Source organism: Peromyscus californicus, unplaced genomic scaffold, assembly GCF_007827085.1.
Source record: "Peromyscus californicus insignis strain IS unplaced genomic scaffold, ASM782708v3 Scaffold_10__1_contigs__length_136768540, whole genome shotgun sequence".
NCBI classification, from domain to species: Eukaryota; Metazoa; Chordata; class Mammalia; order Rodentia; family Cricetidae; genus Peromyscus; species Peromyscus californicus.
In genome coordinates this window covers 30,711,498-30,730,096 of record NW_026294391.1, presented here as the reverse complement: position 1 = coordinate 30,730,096, position 18,599 = coordinate 30,711,498, and the positions used below count along the sequence as shown (strand labels likewise).

General features: G+C 41.5%; 1 protein-coding gene across 8 annotated transcripts in view; it reads left to right on the top strand.

Moving 5' to 3' along the window:
• Sh3kbp1 (SH3 domain containing kinase binding protein 1) overlaps window positions 1–18,599 on the top strand; it is a 343,879-nt gene that overhangs the window by 159,393 nt on the left and 165,887 nt on the right. For all 8 annotated transcript variants that reach the window (XM_052726292.1, XM_052726149.1, XM_052726364.1 and 5 more), the window contains one exon: window positions 11,279–11,382. In XM_052726292.1, the coding sequence (XP_052582252.1) occupies window positions 11,279–11,382 (104 nt within the window). The remainder of the gene's footprint in view (window positions 1–11,278; window positions 11,383–18,599) is intronic.

Below are 18,599 nucleotides of genomic sequence, written 5' to 3'. Positions count from 1 at the left end.
ATTAGAATAGCTTTCACCGCTTTCCTCACAGCCCTCGCCTTTGAAGTAGCCCACAAATGGATTTTCTGGTTTCTGCCATGCAAAGCGGTTGACTGTGTCTATCCCTTTAGGAACGAGGCGGGCTCATTTCTAGGGACTGCACAGTCCCGGCAGTGCTGGTTAGGTTCCACCCTGCATATTGCCACTGCAGCAGTCCAGTAGCAGCCAAGAAGGCTTTGCAAAGAAAGACCTGGGCGGTCCCTTTTGTTCTGGAGTCTGCTTGCCTTCTGAAGTGCCCTTCCTCTGGGAGGCAGCACATTGAAACAGTCTGACAAGTGGCAAGATTGCTAGTAAAAGGCATGGTGCAGAGTCCACACCTCTTCCCTTTCATCCAGAATCCACTCCATGTCCAAAGTGGCATGTGCTAGTCCACATTGATTTATTTGGCTTATATTGCTTTTCCATCCTGTCATAAGAATTCTGCCTTCTCACATAAATGGAAGCTCCCACCTCAAGGACAGCTTCTTCGAGAAGCTGACATATTGCTCATTAACTTGGGGAGTTGTTGCACCCCCCTGATAATGCACCGTGCCAGATACTTTGTCTTCTCCATTCTCTTGTTCCCACGAGTACATGTCCAAAGCTCAGAACTACTTAGTACAACTGTGAAATACAACCACACCATGGCAGCATTTAGCTGGGTTATATGTTAACACTGTGGGTATTGAGTCATATGGCTTCTCGTCCTTGCTGGAAAAGATACTGAACATGGGCACTACAGTCACATGATAATCTTGATATTCTTTGAACAATACATCAGTCTAGATGTCCATCCGTATTGGCTGCATGTTAGTGTCACTCCGGGAGCTTCTAAAAATTCACATGCCCAGACTACATTTTAGACCACTGGCATCTGAATTGCTGGGGGTGGGCCCCAAGCATTCTTCTCTTTTTTCCCTCAAAAATGTGTTCATACAAATTTTAAAGTACAGAAAATTTAACAATACTGGTATACTCACATCGATTCTCCATTGTCACCCCTCTTTTGCTTTTTCTTAAATTTAGAGTAAGTTACAAACATCAGGACACTGTCCCTAAATACTTCAGAATATATTTCTGAAAATCAATGGCATTGTGTGGTGTAACTGCAATAGAATTAACATGCTCAGGAAAAGTAGTATTAATGTAACATGATTATCTAGAATTAGCCCATACTCAATTTTTGAGCTAATTTTCCCCAGTACTCAATTTTCCCCAGTACTCCCAATAATTTCTGTGGTGGGGCCAGGGACCTGCTGTCTCTCCATGTGATAATGCTCACAAAAATCTCCCAATGATTACATTTAATGTTTATATATATTTATATATATATTTATGTTTATATATATTTACTTACATTTAATTTATATATATATATTTATTTGTCTTTATGTTTTATTTCATTTTTGAAAAGAAATTTATTTTCATACAATATATTCTGATTGTTGTTTCCTCTCCCTCCACTCCCTTTCTGTCTCTAGTGAGAAAGCGAACAGGCATCTAAGGAATAAGACTGGAATAAAACAAACACAAACAGATTGGAATAGGACAAAACACCGAACAAGGAAAAGAGTTAAAGAAAATGCACAAGAAATGCATAGAGACACAGAGACACACATCTTTGCACACACGGGAATCCCATTTGTGGGCTATCAGGGTTTTTGTTCTGTTTGAAGGGTTTTTTTGGTGTTGTTTTGTTTTGTTTTATTTTTTTACAGTGGAGTAGTTCCCTACCCTTCAGAAATATTTTGTGACACAGACTTTAATTAAAAAAAAAAAAGTCAGGGCAGGTTTGTAGACTGTGCCTCACTTTGGTGTCCTGATGGCTGAACTGAAGCCAGTGTTTTTGCACGGCATTCTGTAGCTACAGCTGATCAGGAGGCACGTGGTATATGTCAGGTTGCCTCTCGATCGATCGGTGATGTTAACTCTGCTCATTTGGGTAAGGCTGTGCCTGCCAGCTTTCTCCATTCTAAGAGGACTGTTTTCCTTTTGTAATTTATGGCAATTTGAGGGAGATACCTGGAGGTTCTTAAATATCCTCGTCTTCAGTAAGCATTCACCCAGTGGTTTCAGGAGACATTGATTCTTGCCACAATCAATGGTTACTATGATGTCTAAAAATTGAGATCATATATGTCTACATTGCTTTATGTTATTAGTCAATATTCTTTTGTTCCAGAAAGAGCTTTTGCTTCTCACTCCATAACTCTCTCCTCTTATCTGCCTGCCTATCTAGCTTGCTACCTGTTGAACATATCAGACAAATTGTAATACACCCCTCAGTACATGACATCCTGGTCCCACAGGTGCCACTGGGAGGCCTGCAAAGCTGATTCTTGTGGCCTTTCATAAATTTTGACACAACCGTTTTAGTCTCATCTGGTATTTTCTTTTCAGCAGCACTGAAAGAACATGTTTTCTGTGGAGATCTAGTTCCTCAGGGACTGCCATTTAGGAAAGCATCAGTCGTTTCCTGAAAGGTCCCTAGGTGATGTCAGTGTGTAGCCAAGACTGAGAATCAATGGCTTTGTGCCCTCCAAGGAGTGATTGATTGCCTGTTCTTGTAAGGTGTTTTTCTATTGCCTAAAATTTGTGGTGCTGAGTCATTACCTCAGGTTTAGATTTTTGTGAGAATTACCCCGTGGAGAGACAGCAGGTCCCTGGCCCTACCACAGAAATGTTCAATAAGTCTAATCTGCACTTTAAGATTCTGGTAAAGGTGGTTCCTGGAACAGTCTAGGGAAAATGCCAGAAGTAACTCTGGAAACAGGAAATTAGGGGATTCTGATTTTCCTTTTTGACTTTAACAGTACTTTTTTTTTGTAATTTGGTTACTAAGTCAGTCTCTCTCTCTCTCTCTCTCTCTCTCTCTCTCTCTCTCTCTCTCTCTCTCTCTCCTCTCCCTCCCCCCCCCCGCCCCCCCCCCCCCCGTCTAATTACAGTCATGTGTCAGCATGTCACCATACCTAGTTTACGTGGTGTTGGGGTTAAACCCAGGGCTTTTTCATGCTAAGCGAGCACACTACCAACAGAACTACACCTCCAGTATCCAAGCATTAAATAATTTAAGCCCTTATAGTTTCCTTCTGTTGGTAGATGTGGAGTGTTAAAAAGCAGATTGTGTGAGTGTTAGGAATTGTCAGTTGACCAAAAGACTGTCTTTCTGTTTGTGGTGTTATTTGCTCTATTTTTGTGGTAATTGAACAGATTTGATCTAGTGAAGTTTTCACATGCCACAAGACTATAGGATGAAGGATCCAAGACATCAGTGTGTGCCTTGTTCTGAGACTGGAGTCATGGTGTGGTTTCCAACTTCAGCCATTTCCTTTTTAGAAAAGGAGAATATACTGCAATGTATCCCCACATAACTGGTGAATTTCATTTAAGACAGGGTCCTCTAGGCCCTAGTTCCCAGTACTTGCTGGAAATGTTTGGAATTTAGGTCTTTTCACTTTCTGGTTTCAACTCTTAGCCATGTACAATGTTAGCCCATCCAGTTCTTCAAAAATATTACTACTACTACTACTACTACTACTACTACTACTACTACTACTATTTTGGGGTGTGTGTGTGTGTGTGTGCGTGTGTGTGTGTGTGTGTGTGTACGTATGGCTTTGCGGAGTCAGTTTCTCCTTCTCCTTCTACCTTTATGTGGATTCTGAGGATCAAAACACTTTTACCCTGAGCCTTTTACCCCCTCACCCTTACACATGGTTCTTTCTGAAGCCACAAGATAGAGCTGAGATTCATTTTAAGAAAAGCCAGATGGATGGGCAGCATATTCTCTAGAATTATGTCAAAGGTTTGAAATACGAAGCCTTTACTTATAAGCTATAAAATCTCTGGTGAAAGAATTGATTGCTATGTCCTCCTGAAACTCATTGTCTATAAAAAGAGAGCCAGCATTCTACCTAGAGATCAATGTGAAATGAAATGTCACAATACAGGTAACGTATCTAATAGTCATAAGCATTGAGTAGAAGTGCTTTATAAATGTTAGCTGATATTATTTTATTAATCAAATTATTGTAGGAATGGAATGTGGCTGTTAGCTCTAGTGAGAGAGTTGAGGTTGTGCCTGCCTTGCTATATGTCTGTGTACATGTTCTTGCATATGAGTGCATACTCATGCATGTGTATTTTAGGACCAACATGCTATAAGGCTATTAAGTAGAAATGTAGCAAATATGCATTGTAACATTCTCCTTCTTTCTACTTTTTTGGTAAACCATGTATGCATACATATTTGCATGTGCATTATGTCCATTCCTTCTTTCAGTTAAGCATGAGAAGTTAAAGTGTCCTTGCCTTGAAGACACATAAGTGACTGGCATAAGCAGTGGCAGTGGTATTGCCATGAATAATGGAAAACACTTATGATGCACTTTCTAGTTTTTCTAATGTAGATGTGTGTGCGTGTGTGTGTGTGTGTGTGTGTGTGTAGTTGGCTCTGCTTATTATGTGTGTCACAAGTTGGTCTGAGCAGGAAGATGGTGGCTGAAAATAAGAGATTCCAAATTCCAGATATGGACAAGTCATGTTTGTTTCCAATTCTCAAGATCAAAGACAAAAACCCCTCAGAAGGAATTGGTGATTGTACCTACCTTTTCAAGGAAGGTCATGATTTGCTAGTAAATGCCAGTGAAATGTAGGGCAAGAAAAAAATGGTAAGAGACACCCTGAAACTCTATGTGTTACGATAGGTGAATGCAGTTGAAATACAATTTCTCCCAGTTGGTGTTCCTCTTTACACCCACACTGGGTTGTGAAGCCAGCACTCATGTTGATATACAGAGCTGAGGCCCAGAAAAACAGGAGGCCTACAGTTCAGGAACTTTCTAATGAAAGCCAGAGTGAAGAGTTGGGGCGATGTCACAGTGTTACAGGAAGCAGCTGATACAGATTGCAGAGAATTTGGGACTAGTGAATTGATTCAGTTCATCTGGGACTGAAGAGAGACCTCAGAACACAGGCCAAGGATGTACTGCCACTTATGAGCTTAGTGATCCTGGGTAAATCACTGATCTTTGGTGTCCTCATTTGCAAAATGGTTGCTCATTCCAGCTCTTTTATTTATAACTCATGTGGTTGAGATACAGTGATATGGATATCAGGAGGGGTGATGGCCCATGACTGTAATCCCAGCACTTGGAAGGCAAAGACAGGAGGATCGTGGATTTGAGGCTAGTCTGGACTAACTAGAGAGACCCTGGTTCAAACAAAGAAACGAAAACAAAGAAAAAGATGATCATGAGCTAGCCTCATGTAGGGAAAATAAGACTTTCTGCATAGGTTCAAGTCAGGTGACCTTTAGCATCAGCTGCCTCTGAATCCTTTCTTTGTGCCTTCTGGGGCATTTCTTGGTATGTTGACAGTGTGCATTATAAGATTTTATGGCACCAGTTAAGTAACCTCCTCAGAACCATTTAAGGAATATAGACTAGTCTGACAGAGAGAAATTAGTGAATTCATCATTGTTTTGGTACCATGCAAGCCTTTGAGGTCTCAAATGCATAGATTTGGTTGAGGTGAAGTCAGATGATTCTGTTCCAGGTCCTAAACCTGTTGTAATAGTCTTTTCTCTAAGAATATATCACTATGGCCTTTGCCATTTGTACAGTGTTGGGCTAGGTGCTACATTTTACATTTAAGAAAATATTTATTCATGTGGTTTTATGTATATGTGTGTGTGCCTAAGTGTATGTATGTGCACCATGGGTGCATGCAGGTGTTTGAGAAGGCAGAAGAAAATGTTGGATCCCCTAGACTTGGCTTTACCATATGTGGGTGCTGTGAACTGAACCCAAGTCCTCTGCAAGAGTGGCAAGTATTCTTAATCACTGAGCCTTATTTACCTATAACTTTATTTTTTTTGAGAATCTGATGAGATCTAATCATATCTACCCTCCCATTTCCTCCCTCCAACTCTCTCATGTCACCCCCAACACCCTCTCCCAACTTCATGTCTTTGTACTTTTGATAATCCACTAAGTTCAATTAGTGCTGCTCATATGTGCATGTGTGTGGGGCCATTCCACTGGAGAATGGGAAATTTACCCACTGGGAGCCATCCCCAGCAGTAACCAAGTCCCAGCAGAGGATGTAAGGAGTCGGCAGGGGAAGGAATGAGCCAGGCATGATGATTGGGAGAATCTTGCAACCTGACTCATTAGAAACCAGAGTGCTTTTTTATTTATACAACATTTAGCAGGGATAGATTCATGTTGTTCCAAAACATAGAGCATATCATTTTTGGTTTTGGACATGTGTTTCACCTTTTCTTGCTTATCTTTTAGTCATTATTAATAAACTATGACAGAAAAGAGTTATCATTTCCAATCATTTTCCCTCAAGTTTTGACAACATTGATGAACAGAGTTATCATTTTTACTCATTAACCCATAACCCAATTTTTAAGAATCTAGAGGCATACGACAGCCTGTTCTCAGGCTGATAGCTTTGGTTGCTTCAAGAATGCTAGACCAAAACAAAATCTTCAAGCCAGACTGGGCATATTGCCATGTCCCAAGTAGTGTATTATTAATTCTTAATGGTCAGAGAGCTCAAGAAAATTCTCAGGCCAAAGCTGCTGCAGGTATTATTCAAATTCTGGCATAATACAATGTTTATATTTTATATTTTTATGGACTTTGTTTATATGTCTAATCCTGACATTCTGTTGTTTTTTGGTCATAATATATCATAGTGACTTTGCATGTGCTAACTTTTCTAAGATAGGGAGGTCCTGACATCTCATTATTTTATCATATTTCTACTCCATGCTTTTCTCATCAATTTAAGTCTCTGTGTAGGGCAGAGATAACTTCAGCTAATCTGACTTTATTACTATATATGCCATGTAATTGCCTGAGTGTATAGTGGGAAGAGGCTTGCGATCTGAACTGTGACCAACTCCCCTAGCCCACTGAATCTTATTGACCTTTTAAAGTTTACCTTGTTTTGACAGTCTTGTTCCTGAGTAAGTACAAGGACAGATGTTTCAAAAATGTCTCATAGCCTCATAAAGAGACCTCTGACTTCTTTATGTGTCTCACAACCTCCAAGGTGTAAGGAAGACCTTCAAGTAGATAAAGGTGTCTCCTTAAAAGCAGGAGGGGTAGTATGTTCAGGACTTTCCTGGGGAAGCTTAGAAGCAGCACTCCTGGGAAAAGGCATAAATAATTCATAAGAAATTTTCCATCAATCCAATATCCCCAAATTGTTCAAATATTAAAAATCTTCCTAGGCTGGGCAGTGATGGCACACACCTTTAATCCCAGCACTTGGGAGGCAGAGGCGGGAGGATCTCTCTGTTTGAGACCAGCCTGGACTACAGAGTGAGTTCCAGGAAAGGCGCCAAAGCTACACAGAGAAACCCTGTCTGGAAACAAAACAAAACAAAGTCTTCCAAGTATGTAACAGGTGGAGATGAAATCCAAAGGTGGCACGGCAGCCATCATGTGGCTCAGCTTGCTGGATCCTTATCAAACAGCTGTGCTTACTTTAAGCTGTATCTGCCATTCCCATCAGATACAGCTGTGCCACCCCCTCCACCTCAAAAGAGAATGATTCTCCCTCCACCATCAACTATTCATTGACAGTAGCTCCTAAGTAAGTGCTGGAACATGAAGATCATTTATGGCGGAATTCTGGCTGGCTTGCTCTTGTGTACGTCTTGTTCAGGTAATCACAACTGCTTTAAGTTCATGATTGCAATAGCTATGTCATAATGAGAAGACCACATTTCCCAGCACTCCTCCCATCCTCTGGCTCTTACATTCTCTGAGCCTTGGTAGTGGAGTTAATGTAGATGTCCCATGGGTCTGAACACTCAGTCTCATATTATCAGCACTTTGACCAGTCATACATCCGATGACTGTTGTCCATGGCAAAAAGAAACTATTCTGACCAAGGTTGAGTGTAGCCGAGGTCTACGAATTTAAACACAAGTATCTAGAAAGAAATTTAATAGCATGAGTATAAGAGTAACAATAACAGGTTCTACTCTAGAGCCTATGACCTCCCCATTCATGGATATTTGACCAGGGTTACAATACCAGGCATGAAATTCCTCCTGTGCAGCAGGCCTCAAATACAGTCCTAAAGCAGTGGTTTTGTTAGGCTACCTCATGACAACCATGCTACTGCTGTACCAGTGGACACAGCTCACCTGGTAGGCCAGCATCACAGCATGCAGAGTCCAGCACTGGGTAAGAACATTGATGCCTTTCCTCTCGCAGCAGCGTGCACAGCCACCTTCTGGCACTATGGAAGTGAGTCAACTGCAAGTTTTCTCGTTGGTGAGATAGATTTTTTTATGTTCTGCAGCCTTCAGCCATAAGGGTCTAACCATGTAGTTATGGAGGCTAATTAAGGGCAATGACACTAGTCTGTGTTGTTTTGGGGATCTCTGGGGCCTCCCTGACCAATAACTTATGCAGAAGTATCCCATGTCTTGTACTGTGATTTTTATTTGGTAACCACTGCCTTCTGAGAGCGATATCATCTCCCCATGCAGGACAAAAATACAGCAGAAATGTCTTTTGGAACTTGTTCACTAACTAGTGAGTTTCTCTAAGGCCTTTTCATGGATTCTTTGTTTTGGTTTAACCACCCAGTACCACCTCCTCTCTCCTGTTCCTCCTTCCCATCCCCAATTAACCCTTTAACCCTCAGTACCCCCTTTTTTCTCATTTCACACGTGTTTTACTATCCTTCCACTCATTTATTTTATTTTATTTTATTTTATTTTTTGAGACAGGGTTCCTCTGTGTAACAGCCCTGGCTGTCCTAGAACTAACTTTGTAGACCAGGCTGGCCTTGAACTCAGAGATCTGCCTGCCCCTGCCTCCTGAGTGCTGGGATTAAAGGTATGTGCCACCACTGCCAGGCTCTTCCACTCCTTTTTTTAAGTCAGGTTATGAGTACTAAGGTTCCATATGACCTGTGATATCATCTTCATTTGGGTTAGCCGTCCCCCTCATCGCCTAAGTTCGCCACTGCTCTTACATCCCTCTCTGCTTAAATCTTTCTGCCCTAGTATTCCGCTTCACTACTTCATTTTACATATAATCTACCCTCCCCCTTCCCTTAACAATTATATCTAAATTTTATGGCTTCAGCTAGAACCCTCTGGGGCTTTTGGTGTTAAGTCACCTTGGTCTGGATTTGGTGGTTTCTGTGGCTTTATCGGTTTTCAAACATTTGTTATTTTGTTTCATGCTTAGAGTTGTGTCTTCAGAGTTCATTTCAGCATCACATTAGATGATGGAGGGCTAATGAGATGGCTCCGTACATAAAGGCACCTGCCACTAAGCTGATGACTTGAGTTCAGTGCTCAGGCTCCACATTGTAGAAGGAGAGAACCCACCTGCACCTGACCTCGGTGGGCACACTGTGGTGCATGTGTAGTTCTTCCATCCCCTGCAATGAAATCAAATGTAAGAAAACTTAGGAATTAAAAACTCATAGAACTTCATCTTAAGGTACATATATGGGGCAGGGGGCCGGAGAGGAGTACCACAATTGCCTTGTCACGGAGATTGTCTTTGCTAGAGTGAGAACTGTGTATCTTTCACAATGTCCAGAACTTGATTTTTCCTCTGTATTGTTGGGAACTGTAGAGCAGTAGTGGTTGGCTTTTGTTTTTGTTTTGGAAATAGAATCTTACTGAATAACCTGCATTGGCCTGAAACTTAGGATCCTCCTGCCTCAGCCCTCTGAGCTCTGGGATTACAGATGTGTCCAATCATATCCAACTTCGTGACAGCACATGTTGCACTGAAGTACCAGTCCTCTAGCCTTGTTCTTTGGAGAAGCAATATGCAATGGGTCCTTGGCCCATGCAGAGCCAGGCCCTCCTTACAGCTGACAGGACACATTGCTAGCCTAGGATGTGCCTGTGAGCTCTGAGTTTGTTCTTATTAAGATTCAGTAGCGTGTGACTTTGCGCAGAAAGGTGGAGATCATTAGTATAGTAGCCGAAGATGTGATTAGACAAGATATTGATTCTGAACTTCTGCCCTCCCCTTTGTGTTCATCCCTGTTCTTCCTTAGGGAGGTCCACACAGAGAAAAATGAAAGCAAGAACTAGGTCACTGGCTTTTGAAAAATATTGACCAGGGAGCCCGTAGATATAGTTCCAACACGTTCCCTTTTGTGTGATGTCATGCTGGGGGTAGGACTAATGTACTCTGTAATCACCCCTACAGGGACTTCCTTTTTCAGGGAAAAGCTTAGAAAAGAAAAAGAGTCTCCAGAGGCAGTACCCAGAAATAATGCTGGCTTTCTAAGTGCACTTCTTTGAAGTCGTTGATCCTGGTGATTTTCTAGGCCATGTAATGGCATGAAGGAATGATGTGAGCTGGTCAGCTGTGAGCAATGCCTATCTCAGTTCTTAGCCCTCATATACCTCTCCCTGGCTTCTACCACCAGTGCTGCATGCCATCCCACATGCATGTTTTTTTATGGCCACAATGCAATAGGCAGTATGGATATTCTGTATTTGTACCAGCTTCAATTCAGAGGCTCCCTGGTGTGACCCATTGTGTAAATGACATGGTGTAACCCTGAGTGTCCTCTAAATGAAGTATGGCTCTGACTTTTAACCTTGACTGTCTGGCTGGGTTCTGTGGAAGCAGCCAGGGATCTTGCTAATGCATCCCCTGGGACACAGATGGCTATGTTGAACCCTGTGGGACTTTTGAAATGGTACCAAGAATAGCAGAAATCAAATTGGCTTTGGGTTATCAGGCTTGAGGTCCAGTGTGTTGAAAGGGTACCATTAATAAGAGAAAGGCCAGGACACTTTCTCATTTACTTTGCACACTTGGGGAAAATGCTCTTTGCCTTGCTAGCATCAGAAGTAGACCATTCTGGTTTCTTTAGCATATCACATCAGCTTTCATTATAAATCAACAGCAGCAAATAGAAAGTACCATCATCTATGAAAGTGTGTCTAAGGCAACACTGTGCTCCAGTGCTTCGGGGTGGGATTTTTGCCTTCTGCACCAATGATCAGTTTCTCATATCCATGGGTTTCTGACCCAGCAGCTTTTCAAAACACCAAGAAGCATCGCTCTGCTTTCTAATGCCTCTCTAAGAGACCAGGGCTGCTGTGCCTCTAGCCATGCCCCAGAAAGCATATTTGAGACAAATCAGCTTACTTTGCCTGCATGCCTAGGAAACCTCTCTTTAAAACCTTAGTGTGGGATGTGAGAGAAGAACCATATCTAAACATTTTGCTTTTCCCATCCAGGCGAGCGACGGAGACGCCGATGCCAGGTGGCATTCAGCTACCTGCCCCAGAATGACGATGAGCTTGAGCTGAAAGTCGGGGACATCATAGAGGTTGTAGGAGAGGTAAGCAAGCAGTTGAGTGACATTGTTGCCTCATGTGGCTATCAGACCCACCTGTGCATCCAGCCATGAGGAACCCTTGCTGCAGATGCGCATGCCCATTCGCCTTGGCAGTGGATGTTCAAACTCGAAGAGACTCCAGAGATCATCTAGTTGAGTCTCTAGGAGAAATTGGTTTTGGCAGAGGAATTCCTTTAGGCCAGGTAGGGGTCAGATGTGGGGCCATCTGAAGCCATTGTCTTTGGAATTTCAATGTTGTCTTATCAACGTTACTGTTTACTTTAGTTAATGATGGACCCTGGTCACAATAACAGGGATTCATCTTTAGAGTAGGGGTTCACTTTTCATTGTGGAGAACACTGGATATAGAAAGAATGAAAGTGGCATGTGGAATTTATTAGAAGACCAAGTTTGTGACAGGTATGATAAGCTTTTTGTTTTGTTTCTGTGTTCTTGCATGGCTTGGGTCCTGACTAGGGGTGGCAAGGGGATGAAGACATGACAAACACAGAGACTCATAGAAAATCTTGGATCGAGTAGACTGGGCTCTTTAGTGGAAAAGCTGCAGGTGCACCCACCCCAGCCCCCCCAAAAAACAACAAAAAAAGAAAACCCCCAACTCAGTGTATTTATTATACACAATTGATCAGGGAAGCGGGTTATTGCATACAGTTTAGCAAGGAGGTGGCATCATTACATATAGATAAAGGGGGAGGCAGGGTATTTTATACAACTGGGCAGGAAGACCAGTTTAGCAAATCTCAGTGGGTGCAGTCTGTAGGGAGCAGTCATCATGCTATAAACATGGGGGATGGGGAAGAAAGCTACAGTGGACATTTTCTGCACTCATTGTCAACACTTGTGCTCTGACCAGAGGAAGCCTTTGTCATTTCTATGAGCCTCAGCTGGGGAAGTTTTTGTCACTTCCATGGATCTGAGGCATTGGAGTCTTTGATAGGGCCAAGTTCGTGTCAACAACACACATTCACTCAAGACTTACTTGCTGCCTATAGTACTTCTGTCGTTGTTGTTCTGGTGTGGAACACTAGGCCTCATATATGAGCTACACTCCTAGCTCTATGATTAGGTTCTTCACACATTAGCCCACTTAATCATCCTGATCACTTTATGGTGTAGATGCGCAAAGAACCTCAAAATATTCTAGCAGAGGCAGTGCTGTGGGATAATGCTTTTGTACACTGGTTTAATAAAATGCTGATTGGCCAGTAGCCAGGCAGGAAGTATAGGTGGGATAAGCAGACAAGGAGAATTCTGGGAAGAGGAAACTGAGTGAGGAGACACCAGCCCACTGTCCAGGGAGCAGCATATAATGACACACAAGTAAAGCCACAGAACACGTGGTGACCGAGATGAACAAAAATGGGCTGAGTTTAAGTGTAAGAGCTACTCAGTGGTAGGCCTGAGCTAATGGCCAAGCAGTTATAATTAATATAAGCCTCTGTGTGTTTACTTGGGTCTAAGCAGCTGCGGACCAGGTGGGACACACACACACAAAAAAACCTTTCAGCTACAAGGCAGGGCTAAGGGGCAAAGCCAGATCCATTGACCGTGGAAACCCTCAGTCTCCTGTGCCATTTTCCTTTGAATGTTTGATCCTATCTATCCAAACCGAGCCTTACTGGTATTTAAATGTTCCTAGAGACACGGGGTGGGCTGCTTGGGCTCTGCTCCCCCAGGCTTTGAGCATCTTGTGCCCTGGACTTATAACCTCATCATTCATTCTGCTTCAACGTTTGGCTCTTTGTGTAAAAAGAAATAAGTTTTCCACTTGCTTGTATTTCCTGGCTATCAGTTGACTTTACAGAAGCTCATGGTTTATCGAAAACAAGGAGGAAGTTGAGGTGGTCTGGAAGTGAGCTGTCATGTGGGTACAAGTGGCAGAACTGCTAGCAGAAGCCAGATTTCCAGACTCTTTGAAACCTAACCTGGCCTTACCCCACCAGTAAGAGCTCTATAAGATGGGAAGGTTGGCTCCAAAAGAACTGTGAAAGAACAAAGCTTTGATAAAGATGGAAGGGATGAGTAACTTGATGAAGATGGCCGACTTAGATTCCAAACTCTATTGTGACCAGTACAGCAATTAAATTGAGACCTTTGGGGTTTTCTTTTCTAGAGGACAAATCATTTGCATCTCTGCTAGTCAGTCTGTTTTTATTTCAGCCTGGTAAGAATCACTTGCATTGCTTTTGTTTTTCTAACTTGTCAAACAAAGATATGTGTCTCTAGAGAAGCAGTTAATTGGGTTCCCATCATTATGTGCTTTAACCCCCCTTGTCTGTTTCTAAGTTTTGGATAATTTGTGCTAATATGTTAGTCAATATTTAAAAATATCCGAGGTCAAGCAGGGCACATAGGAAACATTTATTGAAAGTTAAATGAGTAAAGAATGAATGGATAGCTGAGCAGAACATCAGTATAATGATGGGCAAATTTCTTAAGATCAGACCTACGGAAGAAACTCTATGATAAAGTAGATGTGACTAATAAAAACATTAAAATTGGTATATGATTTGAGGTAATTAAACAAAGAGCAACAAATAGGAAAAAACTATAGTAAGTTATAAAATGTATAAATATAGCATATGAAAATTATATTAAGGTACCAGGTAAGATGGCATATGCTTTTAATCCCAGCACTCTAGAGGCAGAAGAAGCAGGATCTCTTGATTTCCAGGCCAGCCTGGTCCATATAGCAAGTTCTAGGCCAGCCAGAGCTACATAGTGAGACCCTATCTTAAAAAACAAACAAACAAAAAATATGAGGAAGCTGTTAGAGCAATGCCAAATGATACATGAATTTGCCATAAATTCAAATCCCACAAGGGAGAATAGTATTTTTATTTTTGTTATTGTTTTGAGACAAGAATTCACTGGTAGCCCAAGCTGGCTTTGAGCTTGGGTTCTCGCTGTCTTAGTCTTCTGAGTGTTGAGTTACAGGCATGTATTACCATGTCTGGACCTGGAAAAAATTTTAACTATGTGAAAATATCTCACCTTGCTGTTTATTAAAGAAGTGTAAATTAAGATAGTAATTAGTAGGTTTCAGATCATTAAAATCAAAGAAAATATCTACTGGTCAGACTGTTGGCAATGCCTAGTTTATTTGTATAGTTGTATGATACTTACATGAACGAATGCCAATAGCTATAAAAATATGAATAAAATATAACTCTGATTTCATTCCTAAGAATTTATTTGCAGAAAATGGTTAACAAAAATGTACAACAGAAAAATATGTTAATTGTAGCAGTGTTTGTAATAATGAAAAATAATCAAGAAAAGGAATTGTATTACCTAGCTAGAAGACATGAAGCCATTAAAATGATTCACACAGAGGCCTTTAAATATTGATTTATGATGATGTTTTGCATTATAATTATTGGTTATATTCCTTTTGCTGAGAGTTTTTCAATGGCAGAGACCTGGCTTTTATCTGTCTTTGTATTTGTGGTACCTGGAGTAGTGCCTGAATCCTAATATGTACCTTGATAAATGCTTGTTGAATAAGTAAGTGAATAAATGGAACTATAAAACAGTTTGTTGCAAAATAAACGAACAGATTAGGACAGAAAATTGCACACACTAGGATATAATCATGTGAAATAGATCTATATACATGTGATCCAAGATTGAAAGGGAGAAAGAATTGAAAATGGTCCTGTCATAGAAGATGATTTTTCCTTCACTGTCATAATAATGCTTTAAGAACACAAATCAAGGACAAGAAACATGATCAATACATTTCTGAGAAATACTGTACACTTTTTCTTGTCAAGTGTGAGGAAAGAGCCATGGGTTGTCCTTGAGGAATAATTGCTGCACTTGTGACTGTATTCACCTAGAGGACATGAGCTGTTGGCCACCACCATTGGCCATCACGTGCAATTCCAGATTTTTTTTTCTGCTTACTTCCAACTGGATTCTAGGCTGCATTTGTAGTTTGCTTCAGCAGGAAAAAGGAAAAAGAAAGCTGTAGAGTCTGAGGACTAGCCTTTTAACCTATATTTTCAAAATTCTATCGACTTCTCTATTGCCTCAATTGATCTCCCAGATGTTTTTGTCATTATCAGTGTATAAAGATCTGTCCTTTGATGGTGAATGTTGTATATGTGCTTATGGGCATCTCTTTTCTGATTCTAGTAGAGCAGCACTTCTCAACTTGTGAGTCATGACTCTTTTGGGGTCACATATCAGATATCCTGCATATCAGATATTTACGTTGCAATTCATAACAGAAGCAAAGTTACATTCTGAAGTGGCAACAGAAATAGTTTTATGGTTGGGGGTCACCACAACATGAGAAACTATATTAAAGCAGTTATACAGTTATACAGAAAAATAAAAGAATATTTTTCATTATTACAAAGCAACATTAGAAAGGTACTAGAGACTGAAAAAAATGTCCCAAGTAAACAAAATTCTTTAAGTCATAGGGACAGATGAAGGTAAGAACACAAAGCTTTGTGATACTGTTGAATCAACCAATCTCTTAATGAAAGTACAGCAGATTGGAGCTGGAGAGATAACTCAATGGTTAAGAGCACTAGCTGCTCTTCCAGAGGACGTGGGTTCAATTTCCAGCATCCACATGGTAGCTGACAACCATTCATAACTCCTGTCCCTGGGGATCTGGTACCCTCTTCTGGCCTCCAAGGGCACTAGGCATGCACATACTACACAGACATACATGCAGACAAAATACCCATATACATAAATAAATAAAATTGAAATATGAAAGTACAACATAATTGTATATATAGATATTATAATTACATCTTCATCGATTAATAGTATTAGAGTTGTTTACACAGAAATGCAACCTATTTTTTTGTCCCTGAAAGACAAATCTCAGGATTTTGACTGTGTAGGCTAGTTTTTAGGAAACAATTGAGTCAAAAAAATTTTAAAAGTTTTATATATATATATATATATATATATATATATATATATATAACTTAATATCTAATATTAACTTAAAATATCACAATCTATGTGCATTTTCAACACAGAGTGATAACACAGGGTCAGGCCTATATCCAGTATTCATTGTATTCATGTGTGTGTGTGGCCAAGGCCTTTTCCCTGAGTATGGGTTGCAGGGTTGAGCTCCTTGCTTTGTGTATCCCCAGTGTATCCTCTCTGATTTGCACTCTCTTTAAAGTGGACCAGTGGCAGAAGCAATTGAAGTATAGCATCCTTCTGAAGTTCTGTAGCTCCCCACCCCCATTTTTTTTCAGTTTGGTAGCAGTTTTTCTTTTAACCTTCAGATTGTTACCTTCATCCTTTCTTAGCACTGACTTTCTCTTCCCACACCTGTTTTTTTTTTTTTTTTCTTTTTTTCGAGACAGGGTTTCTCTGTGTAACTTTGCGCCTTTTTCCTGGAACTCACTTGGTAGCCCAGGCTGGCCTCGAACTCACAGAGATCTGACTGGCTCTGCCTCCCGAGTGCTGGGATTAAAGGCGTGCGCCACCACTGCCCGGCCCCCACACCTGTTTTTGCACTATGGAACCAAGCGCATGCATCTGGAAGGCCTAAAAGGTTGGGAAGAAACAGCCTTGGGGCCCTGGTAGGAGAAGTAAGAGCTCGCTTGTCTGGCAGCAGTTGACTACCAGTCTGCAGCCCTCAGCCGTGGTGAAGGACAAGAACAAGGGATAGTCGCTGAGTGGACGGAGTTGGGGTTGTGCTGGAGAGCCTCCCACCCCACTTCCACCTCCTGGCTCAGCTGTGGGAAAAGCCATCATTGCAAACTTCAAGCACCAAGCTGGCGCTATGGGAGGAGAGTGGCAAGCTCGGAGTTCCTAGGTGGATTGATTTTTTTCCTTCAGTTTTGAAATAAGTCATTGTGAATACTCACTTGGGTCATTTCGGTCCAGAGGGGAGAAGCCAGAGAAATGCTAGTGGGTTATCATGACAGACAGACACGTGTGGTTTGGGGACAAGGTTACCGGGAGCAGAATCTGTGGTCCCCTGGAGTTTTCCCTTTTTATTTTTGAAGACTGCCTTGGAGCTTCTGTTTTGTTTTGTTTTGTTTTGCTGTCTGTGTTATCTGGAGTCTAAGGAAAGAGTTTCTTTCTTTTCGTGTGTTGGATGAGGCTGGTCTTAACAAATCTCCCACAGTGGCAATGTTCTGAAATTTTCCTTTTCATGTGCTTTTTTGGGATTAATTTCGGAGGCAGTTCTCCAGAGGTTCCCAGTCAGCCTGGCTGGTGACTGAGGGCTGCAGGCTCTGAGTTAAAGCCTGAACTGGCTTTGTGGTTTGCAAAGATGGTAACTGGCATGCTCAGAAACTGTCTGCATTCTTCGTCTTATGCCCATAGAAGGAGACTGGATCCACTCAGCCCGAGTTAAGCAGGCTCTTGAAATGCTTTCACCCTTTCACTCAGTCGGATAACCCTCCGTGTGGGTGGAGAGCTCCTTCCCCCTCCTTTCACTCATGCTCCAGAGAAGTCAAATTCGGTGTTCTCTTTCACAGCACACATACTAAACATTGGGGAAGTTCAGTAAAAAACTGATTGGCCCAGGCGGTGGTGACACATCTTTAATTCCAGCACTTGGGAGGCAGAGGCAGGCGGATCTCTGTGAGTTCAGGGCCAGCCTGGTCTACAGAGCAAGTTCCAGGATAGCCAGGGCTGTTACACAGAGAAACCCTGTCTCTAAAAACAAAAACTGAAAATTAAACAAAAGCTGATCGCTTAATAGGCAATCCAAACATGTCTCCATTTTCCCCCACTAAGGCTCTATGTTGCTTTAGAAGTACTCCCATTTCTTATTTAAAAAGGCAACATTAATACAAAAATCTTAGTGTTGGACTTTGATCATCTAAATGACTCACGCTGCTCTACAACTGTCCTCTGTTTAACTTAGTGGTGAACACATCTGTTTTCCTAGTGTGTACAGGTACGGAAGTATTCATATTATGGAGAGGGATGTCATGTTTAGAAGAGAAGGTAAGCTGAGTGTAGTGATGCACGTCTATAATCCCAGCACTTGGTGGGCAGAGGTAGGAGGAGCAGTTATTCAACGTTATCATTAGCTACAGCAGTACATTTGAGGCCCTCCTAGGCTATATGAGACCCTATCTCAAATAACAACAGCAACAAGTGAAGAAAAGTAGTTATATTTGAATCATCAACATACAGTGCAATCCACAACTATATGGCCGATAATAAGTTCAGATGTATATATGGTAGATTTGCAT